The sequence below is a fragment of the Astatotilapia calliptera genome, chromosome 14 (genome assembly GCF_964374335.1).
Source record: "Astatotilapia calliptera chromosome 14, fAstCal68.1, whole genome shotgun sequence".
NCBI lineage: Eukaryota > Metazoa > Chordata > Actinopteri > Cichliformes > Cichlidae > Astatotilapia > Astatotilapia calliptera.
Window position 1 is genome coordinate 19,951,638 of NC_137435.1, and position 25,933 is coordinate 19,977,570.

A 25,933-nucleotide genomic window follows, 5' to 3' on the forward strand; every position below is an offset into this window, starting at 1 on the left:
AATAACAACTGTAACTAAAATTTGAAGAAAAGCAAAGCAGCTCCTCTCAGGTTTATAAAGCCTGTCTATAAAGAGAGTTTCGCTGAACTGTTAAAGATTTCCTGTTTTGGTTCATTGTTTCTTCCTGCGGCTCACTCCCTGATCAGCAACAAGCAGCAAACAAACACAACAAACCTTCTTCACAGCAGCTGTTTTTGACTTGAACTAGTCAGCAAGATAAGGCAGGTGTTACTAATCACGTTAATGAAGGCTTAGTTTCTAAGCAGAACAGCACCAAGCTTCATTAATGTGATTAGTTACACCTGCTTTTACCTGCTATTAGAAGAAAACAGTTGGAAACCGTTAGAATATTCTGTCGATGATAGATATTTGGATGAAACCAGGTGGTTGGAAATATGACCTTACATGGTTGCTAATTTTGCTCTGAAAGGTTTCCACTGCCTCTGGGTGTCCAAAAAACCCCTTGTTGTTTCATGTTTATACACCATTGACCAGAGTCTGTGTATCATGTACTCACTGGCTCAAACCATGCACAGTATGTGCTGAGAGGGAAAAAAAGAAAGAAAAGATGCTGATGATTGATGAGTGATACAGTGGGAGATGCAATAATAACGGTGCAGTAAGACTGTTGCTACAGAAGATGGCGACAAAAACACGTTTTGCTTGTTGCGTGTTAGGAATAATCTTTGGACATGCTTTACTTTCTGTGTGCATTTGACTGTTTTCTACATCAAATAAGTCAAAGGAAGAAGAATTCCAAGTAAAAGCACACAAACGACCTGCGGATCTTAAAGTGTAGAGGATGTTAAATGGAAAGTCTGCAGTCTAGGGAATTTATAAACCACTGCAGTCCATTTAAAGGTAATCAAGTTCAGTCAATAGTATCGTCTGTACCTCAACTTTAGGTCTTTTTTCTTTTTTAGTGGGTGTATTTGGAGTGAACCTCACTGTTAATGAAAAAAACCCAGCAAATATCAAGGTCCCACAAAAATCCCACATTTATTGCAGTTATGGAATTTTGGTTGTCAAAACTTTTTTACATACTTTTATTTATTTTTTTGCTTAAAACATTTATTGTAATTAAAGTATACACAGTGCTCAGTACTACAGAGATCGTACTGGATATCAAAATTGGTATCTGACTTTGGGCTAGTGTAACTCTCTGACACTTTTTCCAAAATGGCTATTTATTTAAAAAATACTCCTCACGCACTACAGTAGTAGTAGTACTACGGACATGAAAATATATGACAACAAGTGACACATTCACAAAGACAGAGTACACAGTGCCGTCATTCAACTGAACGATGGCAGATCACAGGAGGAGGACCGAATCATTCAGATGTGTGTGCCACTACAAAGACTTTGCTGAACCTCTGCAGTACAAATACAGTGAGACTCCTATACAAACTATATACTGTAAATATACATCTGATTTTTTTTATTCTTACTGCTTTTAGGGCAATTTCATTTCCTCCTTTGTCTCATTCTGTGTTTCCGCCTTGTCTGTTTGACTTCGGTTTCTCTTCCAAAACACACAAAATAAAATAAAAAAGTTTTCCTGATGAGAAACTGGAACCCACATATACAGACAGAAAGCAACACTATGTACAGACACCGCATGTGTTTGCTGCCCACACACTCACTCACGCACGCTGATGCAAACTGAGGATAAAACTTGCAGAATTCAGTGTTTCTGCAAAAAAAAAAAAAAAAAGAGGCAAAGGGAGAAATCTGATTGGCCGGGCAGCTCAGTACCTGAATGGAAATGCATGGAGCTTAACAGGGAAGGAGACATGAGTATTTAATGCCAGTGATTTGTCCATCAGTTCATCTGTTTCTGGTCCTGAAGTGATAGCTGGATTATCGAAAATGTCTAAAACAGGGAAGGAGAAAGAGAGAAATGGTGGAGGGTTGCAGGATGGAGGCTTTCCTACGGCCCTCCGCTGTAGGAATAATCTGCCTTGTTGTGCATCACCAGCTTGTTGTCCACAAAGTAGAAGCTGTCAGACTGTGTCTCGTAAGGGTGCAGGATCATCTCACGCACTGAGAGAGGGAGAGAGACAGCACACAGCGTTCTAAAACATCAAATCCATCTAAACATGGGGCGGGGGTATTTGTCTCGAGTGCGTCGGAGTGTGTGACACTCACTCATTTCCTCGGACAGCGTGGGGAACTCATAAATGTGCTCGCACGTGTTCTTGCTGCTGGGCATGCAGAAGCCAAACTCGAAATCAAAACTCTTTAGCAGCTGATCGCGGAAGTAGTGTCTCTCAATCATACGGAAGTTGTTGATGGGGGTGTCACCAACCGTGAACTCCACTCTGCAGAGACACAAAGTGGACAAAATACACCCACCAACGAGTAAGGGAATGGAAATACAAACTGCTGTCGCTGCTTTTGACACTTATGATAACAGTTGTAAGAACGCAACAAGGGAAAAGCCTAGTAACAATCAATCTAGATTATCTGCAAACCCAATTCCAAAAGGGTGGCTGCTTAAAACGTGAATAAAACTGAATGCAATTATTTGCAAATCTCAGAAATTCCATATTTTACTCACAGCAGAACACAGAAAACATATCAAGTACTTAACCTGAGAAAATGTAACATCTTAAGAAAAAGCTTGTTTTGAATTTGATGGCAGCAGCACCTCTGGAAAAATTTGGGACAGGGTTTGTGTTCACCACCGTGTAACATCACCTCTTCTTATAACGGTTTGTAAAATGTAGGAACTGAGGAGAGCAGCTGCTGGACTTTTAGGAGAAGAATATGGTGGTGTTTCTAGATTATGGATGGATATGTCTTTTTTGACTGATTTGTGGAATTCACAACAAACTGTGATCAAAGAAAACGATTTCTGGAAGAGTTCCTGATTCCTGACAGAATCATGTCTGTTTTTAATGCAGCACAGTCTGAGGGCCTGAAGTTCACAGACATCCGATAAGCAGCACCTGGCTGCTACTAAAGCCTCTTAATTCCTATGGAAGCAGAAAGGATGCAAGTCTCCTTTATTAGGTTATGGGAGAGTGTCAGATCTGAACACGCTGAGTAGCCTTTAGTGTTTAATTGCATTGGTTGCTTCAGAGCTCTAACAAGTAGCTTTCACATTAGAAATAAATAGCAGTGAAAAAATAAACACATTAGCTTTATTATTTTTATGCGGTTGTGACGAGCAAATCACTTTACTTACAACACACTGCACTGCTCTCTTGTCTTAATTATTCTTTACTGTTATATTTTTACATTCTGCTTACATCTCCATCACCTGTTCCTCTGATAATGTCTCTGATTGGAGCAGACCATGTGCCATCGATCCCCTTTTTGCTTGGAAGAAGAGCGAAACAACACGTCAAACTTTTATGTGAGCCTGAAGCAGAAAGTCTGAGTTAAATAAGAGAGTCGATAATCATAGTCGTGATACCTGTTATCTCTGACTGAGGTTTCACATTTTGTTAAGCCCGGTAATGCAAAGAAGGCCTGGTTTTGTTTAGCTTGCTCTGGAGCACACCCATAAAGGAGGCTTAAAAAAAACATAGTTTGGTGAATTAAATGTGATTAGAAATGATAAAAAGGATAAATCAAAGTTATAAAATTAAAAAATGAAGACTGTCAGGGGTTTTGAGTTTTGGGGAGTTTTGGGTTTTCTATAATTTTGTATTCTTATCTTGTTTTATGTTTCTATACTCTATAATATTGATATTTAGCTTGCTGTATTTCTTAGTGTTTATGGGACCTTTTTTTCAATCTTGGTTGTTGTTTTCACAACTTTAGTTCTGACCCTTTGTTGCAAAGACCTTTAGGTTTGGTCTGTGTTTTGTGGGTTTATGACTTCCTTTTGGTTTTCAGATAGGAGCTCTCTGTTTATGTTGTTAGTTTTACTTTCCTTGTGTTTATGATTTCTTATCTGTGCCTTTAGTTCCCTGCTTGTTTTAGCTGACGATAGGTTTTTAAATTCCCTTTTGTATTCCAAATTCTGTTCCTTCCATCTTATGTTTTGACCTCTTTTCAATTCAATTTCATTTATATAGAACAGCAATTACAACAGCAGCCACCTCAAGGTGCTTTATATATACCTACAAAAAGACTACCTCCATGAGCAAGTACTTGGCGAAAGTGGGAAGGAAAAACTCCCTTTTAACAGGAAGAAACTTCAGGCTCAGGGAAGGGAAGCCATCTGCTGCGACCAATTGAGGACGAGGGGGAGAAGACAGGACAAAAGGCACATTGTAGGAAACACAGAGATGAATAACTAATGATTAAATGCGGAGTGAAAAAAGGTGAATGAAGAAGAAAAACCCAGTGCATCATGGTCCCAAGTCCCCAGCAGCCTAAGCATATTGCACACTAACAAAGGGATCCAGCCCTAACTATATAATTGTATATTTGAGTCTTGGTCTCAGTGTTAGTTATTTCTTGTCTTATTTTGATAGTCTCCTGTCACTAGTGCTTTGCATTTAATTCTACTTCCCCTGTCGCGCCATCTCTGATTGGTTTCAGCTGTCCTCCCACCTGTTTCCTCTCCGGTGTATATCTATTGTCTCAGTCTTTCCTCCTTGCGTGTTTTCTTAGAAGAGTTGTAGTTTTGGCAAGTTTGTTCTTGACCTGCATTATTTTGTATTTTAGTAAAAACACAGCATTAAAGCTGATTTTGAGTTTACTTTCCATTTTCTCAGGCCTACATTTTGGGTCCATCCATCCAGCTGTCAAATGCACTAAAACCATTTACTCTACAGGTTAACACACACATAATCCAAATAATAATAATAATGATGATGATAATACTACTACCAATAATAATGATACAAATTTAGGGCTAATCCCAGTTTAGATTAGTCAGTTGATGTGTTGGTTTGAAATCTGCACTCAGTCTCATGATGAGCAGTTTTGGCTACTTGGTGCCCGACTCAGCAGATGGGCTGGGCCACTCTGTTCACACTCATCGCTGTCAGCCTGCTGCCTGTGACACCAGAGCCTACACATATCCTACTTCCGGTACGTTCCCTCAGTCGGAGCAGCAGGGTTGACCGGATATTACACCACATGGGGACTTACGTGGCTCCAACCTGCCGCAGCTGTAGGAAAGCCGGGGTGAACTGGTATCGGACAAAACGGCCGGCATTGGGGTCACACTGCTTTTTACCACCAGCTGAAGACAAGATGAATAAAAACAACAAAAAGCAGTCAGCTTTTTGAGTTCCAGCCCTTGCTCGGCTTATTTGAGCTATGCACATATGCGTGCAGGTTTTTCCTATTAAACTGATGAACCAATAAACCATCTGACATACTGGAAGGTTTTTGGACCTGCCATATAATGTGTTATCTAGTTTCTGCACGTTGGAGCTCACCTGGTGTCGGAGGTTTGGTGATCTCAAAGAGGACAGTCCCCGTTTCCATGTCACGGATCTTAAATCTGGTGAAGTCGATCATGTGGACGTTTTCTTCTGGAGAGCAGAGGTAATCTGAAGACAGAAAAAAAGAAAAAAATGTGTCTTAGGTTCTTCTGTTGTTTTGTACATGATACAAAACCAACTGTCAGTTAACCACAGACTTCTGTTACACTCCAAGAAACAGTCATATCTGTTGTTACAGGCAGGCCCGAACCGGTCTCACATTCATAAAAGCCAGCTCTGCGCTGAAGAATAGTCACCGGTGTAACATCACAGCGGTGCCAGGAAAGCCATTTTTGCACGTTTTTATCTTCCTCTGCGCCGAGAGAAGTCACAATACAAAACTCCCTACTTCAGCGACTTCAGTGAAAGCCAAGACAGACGTTCAGGTCACGCTGAGCTCAGGGAATTGTCTGAGTCGCTCAAAAGGATAGACACACAAAGCAGAAGCTAAACACGTTACTCAAAGTTTCTAACTTTCAAAGCAACTCACTAATCTCTCATATGTTTGTACTTATGTGCACCGGAAGATACGCCCAGAGTCAGGTTTGACAGCGGCAGTTATGTAGTCTCATTTCTGGCGAGTGATTGAATTGTTTTTGTGATTGGTTTGAGTATGCATATACTTACCTTCAGATAAAGAAATCTTACAAAACAATACAGAAAACAATATGGTGATCCTATTATTGTATGCATGAGTTGTATGTTAGGGTTGTTTAGAAATAGCTTTTCTTTATTTAACTTTTAACTAAAGTTGAAGTTTAATGGCTTAAACATAGTTTTGCTCTGGTTCTATGCAGAGCCTACAGACAGCTTTGCAGATCAACTTCTACATGCATTTATATAGAGAAGCAAAGGTGCTTTGTGTTGTAAGATAAGGATCCTACAATCACCTGGGAGCGGTGTTACAAACAAAAATAATTTCCCACAGTCACCCAATTCAGTTCAATTTAATTAATTTCAGTTGTATTTAGTTTTCATATTGGCAGCTAACAATAACAGTTGCTTCAGGTTTTATACCTTGAAAGCCCCAAACAATCTGACAGTCCCCTATGAGCAGCACAGACAATGTCGCCTAATCATTCAAGCCTTTGTATGTGAAGAGAAGGATTCAATTCTGGATTACACTGGGAAATAATAAAGAGAAGCGCATATATGAGAAATATGATCTCGCTTTCTCTCTCTAGTTGTTCCTCTCTAGACTTTTCAGGGGCCTTTTAGAGCCAACCAAAGGTTTTCTCTTTCATGGGGAACACATCTGCCTTCCACTTTCCTGCTCTGGACTGCACTTTTCAACTATTCTGTATTTGACCTATGCAGGGCATCATCAACAACAAAGCTACATGTTATTGTTTGGAGAACTGCATCAGTTGCATACCTGCTTAGGATCTACAACCGGACACCAAAGCAGCACTGTAAATCTTGCCTCGTTGTGGCTGTTTTTGAAGCTTATGGATGGCTCTGGACCACAACTTGGTTTTTCCTGCTGTAAATTCAGGCTGGTGGGAGACCTCCCATGGTGCAAAAAGCAATTCTCCTCTCTTCCTGTGCCTTTATATGCCACATTACATTAACATGTCTTCAGTTTCTCCTTTTTGTTGTGTGTTGTTGATTTTTATTTTATTGTTATTTTTTTTAAAGAAACATTGTATTGGGTCAAAGCAAACATTCTCATTCTCATATAATTTCGGATGCTGTTACCTCTCATTTGCTGCTCTCATGTGCTGAAAATCTAAATTACGATAAAGAATTTTTGTCCACTTTTAAAACACGTCTTAACCCCAATTTTATCCTTTGATTTTCAGCCTCAGCGAGACTTAGCTTTTCTTGTAATTAAATTAGCTACTAACTAATTCATTAATTACTTTGCTTTTTGCTTTCATTTGTTTTTTTATTAATGTATTATATAATTTTATTATTTTGTTCCAATGTTCAGCACTTTGCATCACCTGTGGTTGTTTTAGAATGCTTAATGAATAAAGATGATGATGATGATGATGATGACTTTTTTACTGTCCTGTAATATTGTTGACCAAACAGGTTGCTTTCCGACAATAACAATAAATGTTTTTTTTTTATCACTTTTCTCTTTCAGGATTTTGATGGCATTAAACCAAAGAACTGTCAGATTTGGCCACGTTGGCGCTATGTGTGCACGTATGTGTGCACGTATGTGTGCGTGGCATGTGTGAGACACTGCCTTCCCAACGGGGCAGGATTAGATCTAAGAGGCTTATTGTGTTTTACCATCACATGGACTGACTGTTTGAGAAGCGCAGACACAAATGCACACACTGTATCTCATTAGGGTATGGTAAGGGCAAGTATTATTAGCTGTTTACGTTGCGTAAGTGTTGAAGGGTCTTTCTCTCTGAGCCTTTCATATGATACATTAAGAAAGACAAACATAAGTTACACTAAATGCGTTATCACCTGACTTGAACGGATCTATGTATTTGTACACACACACACACACACACACACACACACACACCTGCACAGTTACATCTTTGACTCCTTCCTTCTGAGGGTTAAGGAGCAGATGGGCCACACAGGCTTTAGCCACCTGCTCTGAGGTATTTATAGACTTCTTCATAAAGGTTAACACACAACACTTAATGTGAAATTTACTGAACACCAATAATAATCATAATCAATCAATCAATTTATTGATAAAGTAATAATAATCTTAAAAAAGAAGAAATCTGAATGCTGTTATGCCGGAGTTAAAGAAAATCCCTTATTTTGCACGGTTTTAATGGAGATTTACACAGGTGGTGAAGTGAGACCCATTACTTAACAGACCTTATTATTTTTTCTAAGGACAGTCTCTTTGGTTCTTTAGAGTTTCTTTCACACTCCAACCAATGCTAACATCTGACATGTATTTTAACTCACAATTTGCATAGAGTTAAAAACTTTATGAGCTTTGATATTTAGGTGAATGAGATCGTGTCATCTTTCTACGGTGGCCCTGTGAAGTCAAACAAACTGCAACTTAAGAAAAATGGAAAAACACCACAAAAAGCAGACAAAACAAAACGGAAGTGTTTTTGGGAGACAATTATGTGACGGACCAGCTTCAGACGTGAACTGCACTGTAAAAAAAGAAAAGAAAAAAAAACTTAGAAGAAGAAGACAGCTGTAAAAACTTGATGCTGGGAACCCAGTTGTGTATTCTGTAAATCATCATTTGTTTTTCGGTTGGGAATCTGTGCAAGCTTTCTGGAATGTCATGCGGAGTTAGCTACAGTCCAGGGGGATTCAGTTACCACATTAAACATTAAGTGTAATTCAATTTGGGATATTTGATCATTAAAAAAATGAATTTGCTATTAATAGATTAATGTGGATACTTTGACACTAAACCATGAACAGAATGGCTGAATGAACGCAACCCCCTGGTTTAGTCACTAAAACAGTTACCGTTAGCTTGTCACTTCCGCAGCTGGTCCGTCATGGTAATGCTTCCCCTTTCTATGAGGTTATTTTTCTACTGTCTGTTGTTCTTTTGTGTGTTTTTGCAGCATTTTTATATTGCTTGTGTTTTCTGAAACTGGAGTGACTTTCCATTTTCATAGTGAATAACGGCGTGATCAAGAGATTTTTGCCTTTTAAAAAAAAAAAATTTCGGTTACTTTCTGAAACAGTGAGAGTATAGATAGCGTGTGTTTATTTGCAGCGCCCTCTAGTGCTGTGGTTTTTTAATGTGAGGGGCTTATATGCACTGGGAACATTACTATAAGCCTAATGTTACTGCTGCAAATGCAACTTTCACATAGGATTTAAAGAGTGCCTGCATGCTATGTGGCCTAGACGCGATTAGCATGGAGTCGTTTTGAAATAAACCCAAGAACTGAAATCGTCGTCTTGGCTGAAAGCTGAATCAAATACTGTTATCTAACACAGTGCAAAACTACGCTCTTCATGCTGCAGAGATTAGATGCTTGTTTGGGTTACTCACACTAATAACATAAGTATCTACAACCTCTCTCACCTCCCCCAAACCATTTACAGCTCATGTTTAATATGACAGCATGTCAGGGTCCTGAGCTAAATGACTGTTTCAGGGATGCAGCAGAGTCAGAGAGGAAAGTGTTTACACTCAGGATCCAAAGCTTAAAATAGCTACTGTAATTGCAGCTTTGACATTATTTTCAAAGTGAAGGATGTATTGGGTATGTTACACTGAAGTCCATCGGTGTGTTACCCTGCTCCCACGGTTAAACCATCAACTTAAAAAGGAAACTCTCGCATGCGTACTGCACTATTCAAAAGTCTTGAGCTACCTTTGATTTCTTTATATTCTGCTATGAAAACAGGAAATAGGTGTAATGACTTATTGAAACATCAGCATACATATATGGAAATACTGCATATAAGGCACAGATAGTTACCATGCTAATAGGCCTGAATGTCAGTATTTGGTAAGGCCGCCTTTATTCTTTAGCACAGTCTGAACTCTCCTGTTAAACTTTCTTGTAATTTCTTTAAGGAATAGTTCTCCAGGCTTCCTAAAGGATATTCAAAGCTCTTCTCTGGATGTTGTCTGCCTTTTGTTCTGTTCTTTGTCAAGATGATCTCATACTACTTCAATAATGTTCAGGTCTGGGCTCTGGGGAGGCCAATCCATGACTGATAGTGTTCATCTATGTGTTATTCTGACAGGTATGCTTTTACTGCACTGGCAGTGTGTTTAGGATGTTTGTGATGCTGAATAATTAAGCTATTGCCCATCAGATGATTTCCAAATGATACTGGACCGTGGATCAAAATTTGATGATACTTTTCTGCTTTTATAGTCACATCGATATTTACAAGATCTCTAACACCACTGGCTGAAATGCAGCTCCAAACCATAACAGCCTTTACCGTGTTTTACAGATGGCCTCTCTCCTTCCTTGATTTGAACCAAAACTTTTCATAAGACAAACATTCTTCTGAAAATGGTCAGGTACAAGGACTGGACTGAAATTATGTGAAAAAGCAGCCAATGTCCAAAGAAACGCTGAAAGGACTTCAGAAAACCTGGAGAACTATATCTCGCTCCTCGGAAGCAAAATATATAAGAAATGACGGGTGGTTCAAAACGTTTGCACAGTACTGTACATACAAAATCAAAGATTAGGTCAGAACTATTCCCACAGTTTACTCACAGTATATTATAACATTGCTAGAACGCCTTTGGCTGTTTTGATCGAACGAACATTGACTGAAAACTCAAAGTCAGTGCTCTTTCCCTCTGTCCAGTAAGAATCTTTTATGTTACAACCTCAAGGAAAACTGAACTCATCATTTTTGGTGAAATAGCCCTTCCTTTTCTCACAATCTGTCTGACGAGTGCTCTAAGTCTATTTTCTGTAACAGCTACTAAACTTGCTGTCTTTGTGGACAGATGACTGATAGATGTACTTGGTGAATCAGAGACGGCTTCTTGCCAAACCTGATGAAAAAGACAGATGGAGCGTTTCATCTGATAGCAAAGCCAATGAAATCACTTTCATCCAGTGCAGTGCAAGAATTTGCACACTTCTGTGTGCTCCTACGGTCGCATGAAGCCCAGACTACACACTACAAAACACACTTTGATTTCACAGCCTCTGCACATGGAGCAGCTTGACTGATGATGGGTGACTGCCTTTCAGAGATTTGTAGTAGTCATAAAATATACCCTTTCACATGCTCGGTGTTTAGAGAACACAAAATTTGGTGTGAGGGGAAAAACACACAAACTGAAGGAAAAATGTCATTTTCAGTTTGTGAAACATATTTAGAACACCAAAAAAGAAAGAAAGAAAAAGAAATAAAAAAAGACAGAGAAGTACAGTATAAACAAATAGGTCTCAGACTGGTTTCTGAAAACATGTAGCTGGGGCAAATCTACCTACTATAGCACATTTGGAATTATTTATATATCGTCTGTGAAAGCAATTAAGTTAGGAGTTAACTCTGCTCTAGATGGTTTTCATCCTGCTCGGGGGCTACTCCACCAGTTGTATCTTTGGAAGATATTTAAGGGTGTGTGGGAGTTTACCCAACCAGTCTAAAGGCATTGGACTGCTTTCTTTAAGGTGTCCTGTGAGGGGTGTTTCAGGAGTCTGTTGTAAGTTACGTAACTGCTGATTAATGGGAAGAAAAATACTACTGCTGAAGCCAGCATCTTAACATATTCCAGCCATGAAGATTACCCCTGCACATTTAAAAAATTATGCTCTGTGTCAATGTGACACAGAGGTCTAGAGCAAGCATCCATATGTGAGGATTGGGAAGTGACCGTCGTCTAACTATTGTTTCAATCAGCGCATCACAAATACACAGTGCTAAAGGGCACTGTATGTACCTCTAAGTGACTTTCAGAAAACAGCATTATTTAACACCTGGGGAATAAGAATAAGCTTAAAATAGAACATTTTAGGCTTTACACACAGTAAGTTTTGTCCAGAGAGTAAAACTTGTTGAACGCGTAGCTTCACTGGTGCTGTAAAAAGGAAACCTGTACACAGCATCTCACTAACAAGGAAAAAAGTACAAGAAAATAACCGTCCATCATTGTAAAGACAGGACATCCATAAAAATGTGGTTAAAATGATGGTTCTATTCGTCAGTTTGCTCTTCTTTCCTTTTTGCACACACACACACACACACACACACACACACACACACACACACACACACACACACACACACACACACACACACACACACACACACACACACACACACACACACACACAAAGTGCTGCACTTCACTTCCTTCAACACTGTCACCTAGCAACGCTCCTTGTGATAGAGCACTAGCTCGATTAGCCAGTCTTTTTCCTTCTCCTGTTCCACCTGCCTGCTCCACAACAACAAGGTGCAGCAGCAAATCAAAGGAAAGCATCTCGGATTTGACATCAGTCGTATGCAAACGAAATGCACCACGTCTGGGATCCAATGGAGGTATGCCTGAGGCCTCCTCCTATGGAGGTTTGTGCAGGATGTGCCTGAAGTGCAGGAGAAATTAGACATCCTGTGGCAGTGAAAACAGTGACTCCACTTGTGACATGAGACCTTACTGTACTTGTCATTTTGCTGAAACATGTCATTATCTTCCAGCTCAGGTAGGCTGCCTTTAATTCTGCCTTTGCCTTTTGAATCTCACTCTAACCTCGACACATCTAATTTCTTGGATAACAATCAGACTCATGCTATTAGACTAACATCAGGCTTTTGTTAAATACATGAATTTTCAGTTGTCAACAGAGTCCTGAAAAGAGGCAGCAGCACCTCTACAGAGAGTAAAATTAGCACCAAGTCAAGAGTCATGCTGTGCTCCTGCGTTCAGACTCCCAGAGCCTGTCTGACGGGTGCCACTTATAGCTCCCTAATCCCTGAGATTAGCCCGGAGTTACAGACTTTCAGCCACAGGGATTGACTCCACATGGCTCATTCTTTGACTGCGTGGCCTTTGATTAGTTTTAAGACCTTGTTTTGAATAAATCTAAGAACACAAGTAAGGAAAATGCAAAACATGTTTGCATGTTTTCACCTTAAATCCATAGCCTTTGGCTGCTTGTGGCATTAGCATTACACGTTGGAGTTCACGTAATGATGTATGGTGCACCTGAGTGCGGCGGGTTGTTTCATGTCTCTCAGTTAACAGAACCTGCAGGCAAACTGACAAATGGTGAGGTTCATGGAGAGGTTGCATTCTGAGCAGCTGAATGCAGATGAGATTTTTCTCCTCTTATCTTTCTCCAACCAGAAAAAAGAGGGGGGAAAAGATCCGGGGCTTCCTGTATCTTATGATCAGTGCTGGTGGTAATTCTTTACATTCGTCTGCAATGCACTATGGTTCCTAAATTAAGTAATCACATTAGTTACTAATCAAATATTTATGTCAATTTTGTTACGCAAGTTCTTTAATTACCTGCATAATTTTTGCTTGTGCACTAATCACTTGACTTTGGTTCACGTGGCGGATTTGGATAAAAATAGCAGAGTCGTCTGTAGCTTCTCAGGGGTGGATATAACAAATAATCTTGTGGACATTTGTTTTCGTATCTTAGTGAGGACAAACAATTGACATAATGCCTTCCCTAGCCACTTGCCCTAACCATCAGAAATGAATGCCTAACTCTAACCTAACCATAAACTAGTTGTAACCCTGACACAAAACCCACATTTTGAGTCTCAAAAATACCTTTAAACTCGTGGGGACGGGCATTTTGCCCCCACAAATATATTAGCATTCCAGTTTTTGGCATATTGAAAAATGGCACTTTATGTATGTTGATTGCACTTTATGTACGCACACACACACACACACACACACACACACACACACATAAAAGCACACAAAGCAATGAAAATTTGAGAATTTTTTTCCCTTTGTTTTCTTTTTAAGATGTTGGAGTGAAAACAGATGATAGCATTCACCTAGCTTACTACAAGGAGTGATTGTTGTTACCTCTGCCAGCTGTTTTCCTTTTCCACCCTTTATGCCTAGCTATGGTGCAGTGGTTAAAACATTTGCTTGGCAATTGCAAGCATGCTGGTTTGGTTCCAGCTGGAGGCACAAATCCCTTCTGGGGTTGCCTCAGGAAGGGAATCTGGCATAAAACTCTGCCAATGCAGAGCAAACATGCGGTGCTACCCAATGGAACGACCCCTTGTGGTAACAGAACAGCTGAGAGTAGCTTTTATGCCTAAACTAGCCTTCAGAGAATAAAAAAGTAAAATCCCTACAAAAACTGCAAATGCTGAAATTAAACATATAATTTCTCTTTTTTGCTAGCAAGGCAAGTTTATTTATATAGCACAATTCAACAACAAGGTGATTCAAAGTGCTTTACAGAGACATTAAAAAATCAAAAACAAATAAAAAGCATGATTTAAAATTGATTTAAAAAAAACAGTAGATAAAATCTGTAGTTAAAATGTAAGTTTTGAAATTTAAGCTTAAAAGTGTGGATTTGATGCTTTATTCAAATGCAGCTAAGAATAGGTGAGTCTTCAACCTGCATTTAAATAAACTGAGTGTTTCAGCTGATAGCAGGCAAAGATCCTCAAAGATCAGCAGGTTTGATTTGTAGGGTAGTGCACACATGTATACTGAATGTAGGTCATCTGTTCTTCAGGTGGAACCACTTCAGTATGGAGTATGATATAACCTCTGCCTGGTAGTAAACACACACACTCCACCTCTCTTCATGGACATCATCCATTTTAAAAAGTGCATAAAATAGCTCAAATTAAACTGCAGAACAAAACAGCTCAAAATATAAAAACATATTTAAAAAAACTGATGTTTTTATTGTAACTTGTAAAACTGCACCTTGCAAATAGATAGAGACTGCTTAAAGCAGCAGATTCAGCAGCACACTGATATGAATATTTGAACTCTTATAGTATGGGCCTCCAACCTGTGGCTTTGGATCCATATGTGGCCCTTCCACCTGTCTCCAGTGGCCCCCTTTGGCTCTGATAAGAAAACTAGATTAAGAAAATGATCCTCTTAAATTCTCTAGACCTCCGTATCAGTGGCTAGCATGGATGCACATCTATACACGTCCTGTTTTAGTGTCCTTAGCTATGAACTGAAAATAAAAGTGTCATAAGAAACTTAACAGTGATGGTCAGATTTGTTTGCTTTAATCTCCGATGCTGCTGGTATACTTTACCTGTGGCTGGACTTCTGTCAGAATTAATTTGAAATGTGTCTTTTACTATTTTCCTATATTTCAGCAAATACTTTTATCTGTTTCTCAAACTTATTATCATTACTTATAATTTAATTCCTTAGCACAAGCATGGGAAGAACTCATAATGGCTCAACTCTGTTTTAAAGTGGGTCTATACGGTTTGTTTTTCTTTAAAATTGTTCTGTTTTGTTGATAATAAAACATAAGCAAACTAAACGCTTTTAGTTATTTTAGGTCTCGAATTTCATGAATGCAACAAAATCTTGGTAACACTGAAAAAGAAATGCAACGTCAGAGTACCAAATAATCACTATAACTAGTCTACTGCAGAGTAATTACATGTGGTGAAAGATTTTAACTATTTAAACCTGTTAGCAATGTTACTGTAGGTTAATTTATATGTAACAAGCCGTGTCCCTCCGTTAAGATAACATTAGAAAAAATTTATTTATTTATTTTTTATCTCAAAGCTGGGAAATTCTTTCGTTATAATAGGTAAAAAGTGAAGTTCAGCACAGCAAACATCTAACAAATAGCCTGCATAAGTCAACACTGTGGGGCTCTAGTTTCTCCCAATATACACAGCGTGTAAATTTAACACTACTTTAATGTAAATACTTTTATTTTTCCTTTAGTTGAAGAAGATTTACAAGATGGTAGTGAGGCCTGCTGCAAATGAAACCAGATATTTACATACACTTAAAAAAACACAAAAACATTTTCTTTACCCTCAAAGATGAAATCGGGTCTTGTTTTAGATCAATAAATATTAACGTGTTTGTTGTATTTATGAAATGTCTGAATGAAGAAAGAGAAAATTGTTATGTATTTTTTTTATTACTTTCATCAAAGTCAGAAGTATACATATACTTCCTTTGTGTTTGGTTTGCCCTGAAACTGTTTCACTTGGTCAAACGTTTTTGGTATCCTTCCACAAGCTTTCTACAATAGCTTGCTGGAATCTCGTCCCACTCCTCTTGACAGAACTGGTGTAACTGGTACAGGTTTGTAGGCCTTCTTGCTCGCACTCGCCTTTTCAGTGCCACCCACAAATTTTCGATGGGATTGAGCTTTATGATGGCCACTCCAATACCTTGACTTTGTTGTCCTTAAGGCACTTTGTAACTAATTTGGAGGTAGTGCTTGGGGTCATTGTCCATTTGGAAGACCCAAGCTCTAAATTCCTGGCTGATGTCTTCAGATGTTGCTTTAATATGTCCACATAATTTTCTTTTCTCATGATGCCCTCTATTTTGTGAAGTGCACCAGTCCCTTCTGCAGCAAAACAGCCCCACAACATGATGCTGCCACCTCCATACTTCACAGTTGGGATGGTGTTTTGAGGCTTCGAAGCTTCCCCCTTTTTCATCATTACGGCCGAACAGTTCAATTTTGATTCGTCAGACCAGAGGACATGTCTCAAGAAATTAAGATTTTTGTCCCCATGTGCAGTTACAAACTGTAGTCTGGCTTTTTTAATGGTGGTTTTGAAGTAATGGCTTTTATCCTCCCAGAGTAACCGTTCAGCTTTTGGTATTACGGGACTTGTTTTGTTATGGATAGTGACACTGACGTATCAGTTTCAGCCAGCATCTTCACAAGGTCTTTTGCTGTTGTCCTGGGGGTGATTCGCACATTTCGCATCAAAGAAACATTCCTCTCTTGGACTCAGAATCCGTCTCCCTCCAGATGATTGGTTGTACGTTCCCATGCTTTTTATATATCTTAACAGATGAACGTTGGACCTTCAGGCATCTGGAAATTGCACCTAAAGATGAGCCACACTTGTGGACCTGTTTTCCCATGATGTCAAAGAAAGGCTCTGTGATTGGGGTATGCCTTTATATGCATCCACAGATGTGCCACCAACTCAAATGGACTCAATTAACCTATCAGGAACTTCTCAAGCTCAGAATGGAATCATCTGGAGTTTTCATTTTCTTTAAAGACACAATAAACTTAGTGTATGTATACTTCTGGCTTTAAAGAAAGTAAAAAATACATAACAATTTTCTCTCTTTTTATTTTGACGTTTCACAAATACAGGAAATATGTTAATATTTATTGATCTAAAACAAAAAAGTTTACTCTCATTCGATTGTTGATGGTAAAGAAAAAAATGTTTTTGTGTTTTTTTCTGAAGTGTATGTGAATATCTGGTTTGAGCTGTGTGTTGTTGTATGGTTTGGAGATGGAGGCACTGACAACAAGACAGGAGGCTGAGCTGAAGATGTGAAGATTTTCATTGGGATCAACCAGGATGGATAAAATTAGAAATGAGTGTATCAAAAGGACAGTAACTTCTTCAGTTTAAAAGTTAAAAGCTCTTGTTGTTGATATTAATGTGATTGTGTTGAAAGTAGTGCAGTGTCCTATTTTAGTGATGGTGTAAAAAGAAGAAAACGCCCATTTTTTTTACTAGTATTGGACAACGAATGTTAAAGATGGAGGAGAAAAAAAGGAAGACCACAGAAGAAGTTTGTGGATGAAGGAGGACACGCACCTCTGTGGCGAGCCCTAAAGGGAACAGATGAAAGAAGGTTTCATCTGTAAAGGACGTCCAGCTCAGCAGAAAAGCAAAGAGTAAAGTTGACTACATCCTGTTTAGGATCACCCATTTTTAATCTGATGTAGCTCTTTCAGAAAATTCTTCCTATCAGGAGGAGAAAATGAGCAGAGATCCAGCATGAATGGCTACAAGCATATGTTTAGTCTCTTGAAGCCACAGTAAATTTTCTAGACTGCTGATTGCAATTTGTAAGGGGCATGAAAAAATATTAATGTTACTGAATAAGCAGAATATTTTCCAATTACTTATTCAGATGCTCCACTGATGATTGTCATTTAGCTTAGCTATGCTGGGGAGTCTAAATTCATCTTCAAGTAAAACTAAAGGTTTATTACACTACGAGGGTTCTGGTGGCATCTTCGCATACACAACTGAACTAAAATTATTCAGCACCAAACCCTGACCTGTGGTAATTTTTCTATTTCAGCTCTCACGGTTTGTCATCCACAAGCAATCAGAATTGATTATATGACTTAACACAAATACCAGCACCAGCCAGTAAGCACAGAGTCATAGGTTATTGATCAGTAACCATGTTAGACCCGATACAGGGTGATGGCCGTCTCACAAGTGCACGTTTACCATAATCCAATTGCTTAAGCAAAAATTAGGCCTAAACTCATGTGAGGGACACCTCACGAGACCGTGCCGGTGACTGATGTGGATTCAAAAGCCATCTCTCTGCGCTTCAGATCGCTCCGAAAGAATAACCTTGCGACAGCTGTGCATGGGAGATTAAGAACCGGCTGCACCAATCAATTTTAATTAAAACTGTATCCATTGTGCTGGCACACATCACAGAGTGGAAATCCCGCCCGATGTAGATAAAGCGCTGCTCTGTGTCCCAGACTTATTAAGGCCAAATAATTGATTGCCCATTAATGTAAAAGGAGCAAGATCGCTTTGAGTAAATCATCTGGATAATTCAAAATTACACACAAGTGATCCTTTGAGTAAAAAGACCCACAGTCTAAGAAAGCATCTAGTGTGGTCATGCTCCTCTCTTCCCACGAAGGTGTCATTTTTTACACTGAAGATAACTTTTTTTAAAACCTGGCTGTATTTTGGAAAAAGGGAAGTGTCAGGTTCCAAACTTTACATCCATCCTTCACGAGACCATTACAACAGGTACAGCTGGATGAAAGCTCTCTAAGGGTGTTTTCAAACCTATAGTTTGCTTACTTTGGTCCAAAGCTACTTGTAAACTTGTAGCAAACTAACCACGTGAGAATGTTCATTCCGCTCATTGGCCAGATGTGTCTGGGGCGGGAACTACAAAAGTAAATACAGGAAGAAGGTTCTGTATTCTGGACCTGTGCTCATCTATAGTACACAGTAGTAGTATCAGGGTGGGATCATGTTCACACCATAAACAAACCGCTCTGGAGACTGAGACTCTTTGGAGGAGGTGGTCTTGGTGCGGTTGTTTTGGTCTGCAACCGAGTGCGATTACCATGTTCAAACCTGCACAGACGAACTGATTTAAACTGACCAATCTCCTTTTTCAGGCTAATTAGGACATGAATGAAACAACATCGAAAGCAAAAAAGTCAACACAAACTAAACTTCTACTGCGTGCATGTGTGCTTTTGTCTCAACTAAAGATAGCTGTCACCTTGAAAAGTGGTAAAATCTAGTGGTCATTCTATTCATAATGGACATTGTGGTTTTAAGAGCAGCATGGTGATTAGTACTGTTACCTCACAGCCAAAAAGGGCTTGGGTTCAGATCTGGGCTGAGGCATTTTTGAATTGCATAAGCAGTCTGGACAGTTTCACATTACCAGGTAACATGATGAATGTAAGTACCCAGCAAAAATTGTGTTAAATGATCGCTGTTTTATCATATTTAAGAAACAGTTCTAAAAGTTGTGCTGTTACAGTGGGGCAAAAAAGTATTTAGTCAGCCACCGATTGTGCAAGTTCCCCCACCTAAAATGATGACAGAGGTCAGTAATTTGCACCAGAGGTACACTTCAACTGTGAGAGACAGAATGTGAAAAAAAAATCCATGAATCCACATGGTAGGATTTGTAAAGAATTTATTCGTAAATCAGGGTGGAAAATAAGTATTTGGTCAATAACAAAAATACAACTCAATACTTTGTAACATAACCTTTGTTGGCAATAACAGAGGTCAAACGTTTACTATAGGTCTTTACCAGGTTTGCACACACAGTAGCTGGTATTTTGGCCCATTCCTCCATGCAGATCTTCTCGAGAGCAGTGATGTTTTGGGGCTGTCGCCGAGCAACACGGACTTTCAACTCCCGCCACAGATTTTCTATGGGGTTGAGGTCTGGAGACTGGCTAGGCCACTCCAGGACTTTCAAATGCTTCTTACGGAGCCACTCCTTTGTTGCCCGGGCGGTGTGTTTTGGATCATTGTCATGTTGGAAGACCCAGCCTCATTTCATCTTCAAAGTTCTCACTGATGGAAGGAGGTTTTGGCTCAAAATCTCACGATACATGGCCCCATTCATTCTGTCCTTAACACGGATCAGTCGTCCTGTCCCCTTGGCAGAAAAACAGCCCCATAGCATGATGTTTCCACCCCCATGCTTCACAGTAGGTATGGTGTTCTTGGGATGCAACTCAGTATTCTTCTTCCTCCAAACACGACGAGTTGAGTTTATACCAAAAAGTTCTACTTTGGTTTCATCTGACCACATGACATTCTCCCAATCCTCTGCTGTATCATCCATGTGCTCTCTGGCAAACTTCAGACGGGCCTGGACATGCACTGGCTTCAGCAGCGGAACACGTCTGGCACTGCGGGATTTGATTCCCTGCCGTTGTAGTGTGTTACTGATGGTGACCTTTGTTACTTTGGTCCCAGCTCTCTGCAGGTCATTCACCAGGTCCCCCCGTGTGGTTCTGGGATCTTTGCTCACCGTTCTCATGATCATTTTGACCCCACGGGATGAGATCTTGCGTGGAGCCCCAGATCGAGGGAGATTATCAGTGGTCTTGTATGTCTTCCATTTTCTGATGATTGCTCCCACAGTTGATTTTTTCACACCAAGCTGCTTGCCTATTGTAGATTCACTCTTCCCAGTCTGGTGCAGGTCTACAATACTTTTCCTGGTGTCCTTCGAAAGCTCTTTGGTCTTGGCCATGGCGGAGTTTGGAGTCTTACTGTTTGAGGCTGTGGACAGGTGTCTTTTATACAGATGATGAGTTCAAACAGGTGCCATTCATACAGGTAACGAGTGGGGGACAGAAAAGCTTCTTACAGAAGACGTTACAGGTCTGTGAGAGCCAGAGATTTTCCTTGTTTGAGGTGACCAAATACTTATTTTCCACCCTGATTTACGAATAAATTCTTTACAAATCCTACCATGTGAATTCATGGATTTTTTTTTCACATTCTGTCTCTCACAGTTGAAGTGTACCTCTGGTGCAAATTACTGACCTCTATCATCATTTTAAGTGGGGGAACTTGCACAATCGGTAGCTGACTAAATACTTTTTTGCCCCACTGTATCTGGTTGTCTGCTTCAGCTGTTTTGTGGATGTCATGGTTGTTAAGAAGAATTTTGGTACATTATGATTTCTCTATGAAAACAAAACAGAAACTTAAGCACCATAAAATGTGATCGAAGTCATGGCTTTGATAGCTAACCTGCCAACACAACATGGACTCTAAAAGCTTGTGTTAGAAGGGTCTGACTGGACCGTCTCTGGTCTCTGAAAAATAAAGCCAGCATGTAAGTGGCTAAATCTTCACTTCCTCTGTGTGCTGCTCAAGACTGACTCCAACAGGTTACAAAGTCTAAAAGCTTACAGCAATGCAATAATGTAATGCAATACTGTACTAAATTCAGTAATTACACTAGCTGCAATTGTGTCATTACAAAAGGTCTTCATTTATCTGCGTGCCGCTTGGATAAAGTTTTTAAAGTTCATGTGTAGCAGGAGGAAAATAGCAGCGCAGTCTACAGCAGACATTACTTTTATTTTTAGTTCCCAGAAGGGCAAGAGAGAGAAGGTAAAGTGCAAACTGCATCCAAGACAGAAACAAATGCATTATACTGCTTCACAAGCACCTGCAGAGACAACATGCTAATGCAAAGCTACACAGCAAAATCTCCAGTGTTAAATTAACACTGGAGAGTGTCTATATGGGTCCACACCTCTGAGTGTTAAATACAACACGGTTGAGTGTTAAATTAACACTTTTGACAGTGTTATATGTTTAAAAGTAACCTAGTCAGTTTTGAAGATTAACAATGGCTAACACTGAGCAGTGCTGATTTTCTAACACTGGAAAATAACTCAAAATGTTAGAAATATTCCAGTGTTAGAAAATCAGCACTGCTCAGTGTTAGCCATTGTTAATCTTCAAAACTGACTAGGTTACTTTTAAACATATAACACTGTCAAAAGTGTTAATTTAACACTGGAGATTTTGCTGTGTAGTAAAGAACCCAGGATGATGTTAAATCTGAATGTTTGCTGACCCCAGCCCAGTACCCAAAGCCTGATCTTCAACAGGTAATGAAAGCAGTGATGGACAATCAGGTTTGAAGCCTTTGTTTCTACCATTTTATGTTTCTAATTTAAAATCACTGTGGTGATAGCTTTGAAGTCTCTTTGGCCTGGTTTTCAGCTTTATGGTTGTACCTAAAAACTAAGAGAAAATAATACGTATTTATTCTCATTAAGGTACAAATAGGGTAGAGCTGTGGAGACCTGGCTTGTCTGGTCTTGTTCTGTTAAAGCCAAATAAAGATCTGTTAGTCTGTTTAACTGACTGGCCTCCAAGTTGTCCGGCAAACCTCCACACCACATGCCCGCTGGACCTGCTAGCCGCTCCTTCCTCGCCAGACCACCTACAGCCTCATCTAGCATCGAACAGTCATTAGACTGAACCTCTTTACTGTATTTGTGTCTTTTGGAGCATTTATGTTGGATTTGTTTGGTTGCTCTGTCATCCAAGCAAATCCATGAAGCAAATCCATGAAGTGTATCCATCATTATGTTCATTCATTCAAATTAGCACTAATTAGCCTGTATGGGTGTCTTTGCATTGTAGCTGTCAGTTTATGATTGCAGCTAACTGCGCTAACTAGCATTAGCTAATAAATTAGCACTCCATTCTTTCATCCATATCAGGTACAGTGCAACAACAGGCTGAAGAACAAAACCAGTAAGCCCATCTTTGATCATGACCTCAGTGTTTGAAAGTTTGGCTATGTATATTGGTTGTATCAACAGCAGAATATAACAGTGAATGCATCCACTGCTGCACACTGATATCATAAACCAAACACACCCACAGTCACAACCCTTCCCATAGCGTTCCAACAAAGGGTCATTTCTGTCTGAATCCACCTGCTAACAGCAGTATTTCAGGGATCTGGATCTCTCAGGTAGCTGTAATCTCACTGTGGACTGTATGTTTTAAATTGTCAGCTGGAAATTTAAATGCATTTTCAGCAAGAGGCACAATTTTCCTGAAATCCTGACTGCCTTTCTGCGGCACTCAAGTGCACTTACATGGAGACATAGTTAGACATGGTGGATGACAGGAAAGTGGCTACAATAGAGAATTAAATAAACATAGAATGTTTCCAGAAATGTCTGTAACAGGATCAAATATTTTAAATTTAAGTCTCCCGTTTTTTCAGAAATCTGTGTTTGATTATAACCAAGAATAACATATTTCACACCACTCTTGTCCATCAGTAATTCTTGATATGAGGTTACAGGATTGCAAGCGCAACATTAATTTAGTGTCAGCAGTAAGCCTGCTTACAGTATGTCCGTCTGCAGCCATATCATAAATCATCTGTAATGCAAACAGTGAACTGATTATGTGCCATTTTTCATGTCACAGCACTGTTTCTCATCTGCCTGGATTATATTGCTTCTCCGTTCTGCCTGTGTGACAATGAGGCGCTGTGCCTTGCTTATCAGCACTGAACCACCATGACAGACTGGAGATGGGCTGCCCCAAAATGGTGGCATTTGCTTCCCAAAAGCACAAAAGGAGAAGTCATTTACACAGCAGGCTGCGGTATTTTCTGCAGACGCCTTTTCTCTAAAAGATTTTCTTTCCCTTGCAGCAGAAAACAATAGCCAAAATTATATGAAACTGTGCTTATCTGTGGGATATGTGTGTGTGTGTGTTTTTTGTTAAATGGTGAGGACTTGGAACCACTTTTGGACACCTCGGTGTGAAATAGGGCTTGACGACAGGTTGAAAAAGTCATCTTTCACCATCGAGGATTACAGCCACACCGCGTGTCTATAACAGGGTGCAGCTCAATAAATGAATGAGTGGCAAGCACATTTGTAAGCTTATTCCTAGTCTCCAGGGTCATTAATTACCTGAGGTGTATGGCTCCACTGCAGAATGCTGTTACAGCCATTCTGACATAATCCAGATTACATGTCAGTGGAGAGCGGAGATTACCGCACCATCACGAGTGATTTAGGAATTATCAGGCTGATGCAGGCCGAGCACTGCCTCTCCTCTTCTGAGGGGTTACTGGATGAAAATCCATGTGACTGTTTGAGAAAAGAATGAGAGCGTGACTTAAACCGAACTGAATAAATAAAAATAAAGGCAAAAAAATTGGATTTGTTTGCCTTTTCACTTTGTCGAAAGATCAGTCACTTGTTGAAATCCCTTCTTGTTGCATGATAATAGTTGGGAAATCTTAACTCTAATGTTTAGATTAGCATCTTTTTTTCTCATTGAGTTGGGGTGTGATTTAGTGCTTCATCACACAGTCTTTTAATACTGCATATGGATATTCCAGTCATTAGTAACAGTTTGGTCACATTTGCTCCTAAAGTTGTTAAGATGAGGCTCAAAAAAACTAAAGTAAAATCAGCTAATCACATTTCTTTGCTCACACTAACTGTCGCAGGCCTCGAGTAGTGTTACTATACTGTAAGTTTTCACACAAGCCACCTCCACAAATTGTACAGTTTCATAATAGTGCATCCTTGATCACCACAGAGATGCAATAGATGGACTAAAAGCACCTGCGTGAAACATCCTTGTGAGAAGAAGACACGTGAGAGAGGCTTTCACTGTTCCCCTTCTCCAGCACAAGTTTATTAAAGTGTTGGGAAAGCAGGCCTGGTGCTGGGGAGAGCCTCTGTGGCCTCCCTGCTTCCATTACATAATGTGGAAAGTGTCAGTTATATATGACAAACAACAAGTTAATGGTATCACTGTCTTGTTTTTGTTCCAACTGTCTGAGAGGAGCTATAATCAGTGGATCACCTCTCCGGCCACCTGTTACCTCAGAGCCACAGGTATCTTGAGGTGAGGGAGTAGTAAGCATCACTCAGGCCCCCCTCCCCTGCAGTGGGAGTTGAGAGGCGCACATTAGAAGCACCTACACTCACCTGCTGTCTCTTTCAGTGCCTACACAGTCAAACACAGAGGTACAAAAACAAAACAAAACAACTGGAAGCATTCACACACACACACACACACACACACACACACACACACACACACACACACACACACACACACACACACACACACACTGATGCATTAGTAGTACCAGTCAAACTTTGCACGGCAAATACATCTGCAATTGGACGAGACATCTAATCTACAACTGCACACTGACTGAAACGCACACTGATTACAAGTGGTTAATCTTTTTTTTTAAGCTATAACACTCGGAGGTTATGTCAGAGTCGCTGTCCATGGTATCTGTCAACAAGGAAAGCACATTTACAAAAAAAGACACCGCGAACAAGGAAGGAGCACATGGGTCTGCACTAATCCCATCTAACAGTAAGGCTGAACTCATCCCCCCGTATCGTGCGAGTTGCGGCGGGTTACTCACTCTTGGTGATCTTCTGTAGCCCGAGCACATCCTCGGGCGTTATTACGGTGTGTTTGCGCAATTCTTCTTCGGTTGTAACCGGGATGCCCATGTCTGATGAGTTGCAGCCTTGCTGCACTTTCATGTCCGGCAGGAGAGGGTTGTTCGGAACGCGACCTGGCAGGAACTGAGGCTTTCTGATGTTCTCGGCGTCGTCGCCGCAGGAGCCGATTTACTTGCGCCTTTAGTTACGCGATGGCTAATACGCCGTACAGCAAATAGGCTCTACTCTGTTACAAGAATAACTCATTCTCCGAGCCTCCTCCCCTTCTCGATCCGGTAAAAGATAAAAATCAGCCCTCGGCTCCCTCCCTCCTTCCCTCCTCCTCCAAGCCTCATCGGCTCTCTCGCAGCTATTTAATCCAAATCCTGCGGCTTTAAAGCGACCGGCGATGCGTGGCTGTCCGTCTGCGCGCCTCGTCATGCG

General features: G+C 40.1%; 1 protein-coding gene across 1 annotated transcript; it reads right to left on the reverse strand.

Annotated features, from left to right (window-relative positions):
* Nucleotides 1-974: 974 nt before the first annotated feature.
* Nucleotides 975-25,842, reverse strand: unc119a1 (unc-119 lipid binding chaperone a1). Its single transcript, XM_026192734.2, has 5 exons — nucleotides 25,468-25,842; nucleotides 5,349-5,462; nucleotides 5,056-5,149; nucleotides 2,152-2,324; nucleotides 975-2,046 (listed from the first exon to the last, which is right to left on the reverse strand). Exons 1-5 carry the CDS (start codon nucleotides 25,589-25,591, stop codon nucleotides 1,934-1,936), a joined length of 618 nt encoding a protein of 205 aa, XP_026048519.1. The 5' UTR covers nucleotides 25,592-25,842; the 3' UTR covers nucleotides 975-1,933.
* Nucleotides 25,843-25,933: the final 91 nt, after the last annotated feature.

Excerpts from the sequence above, each read along its gene's own strand:
- unc119a1 (XM_026192734.2), bottom strand. The coding sequence starts at position 25,591 with ATGAAAGTGCAGCAAGGCTGCAACTCATCAGACATGGGCATCCCGGTT. Across the intron at positions 5,463-25,467 it reads GCTACAGAAGATCACCAAGA|ATTACCTCTGCTCTCCAGAA; the intron begins GTGAGTAACCCG and ends TTCTGTCTTCAG. Across the intron at positions 5,150-5,348 it reads CACCAAACCTCCGACACCAG|CTGGTGGTAAAAAGCAGTGT; the intron begins GTGAGCTCCAAC and ends TCTTGTCTTCAG.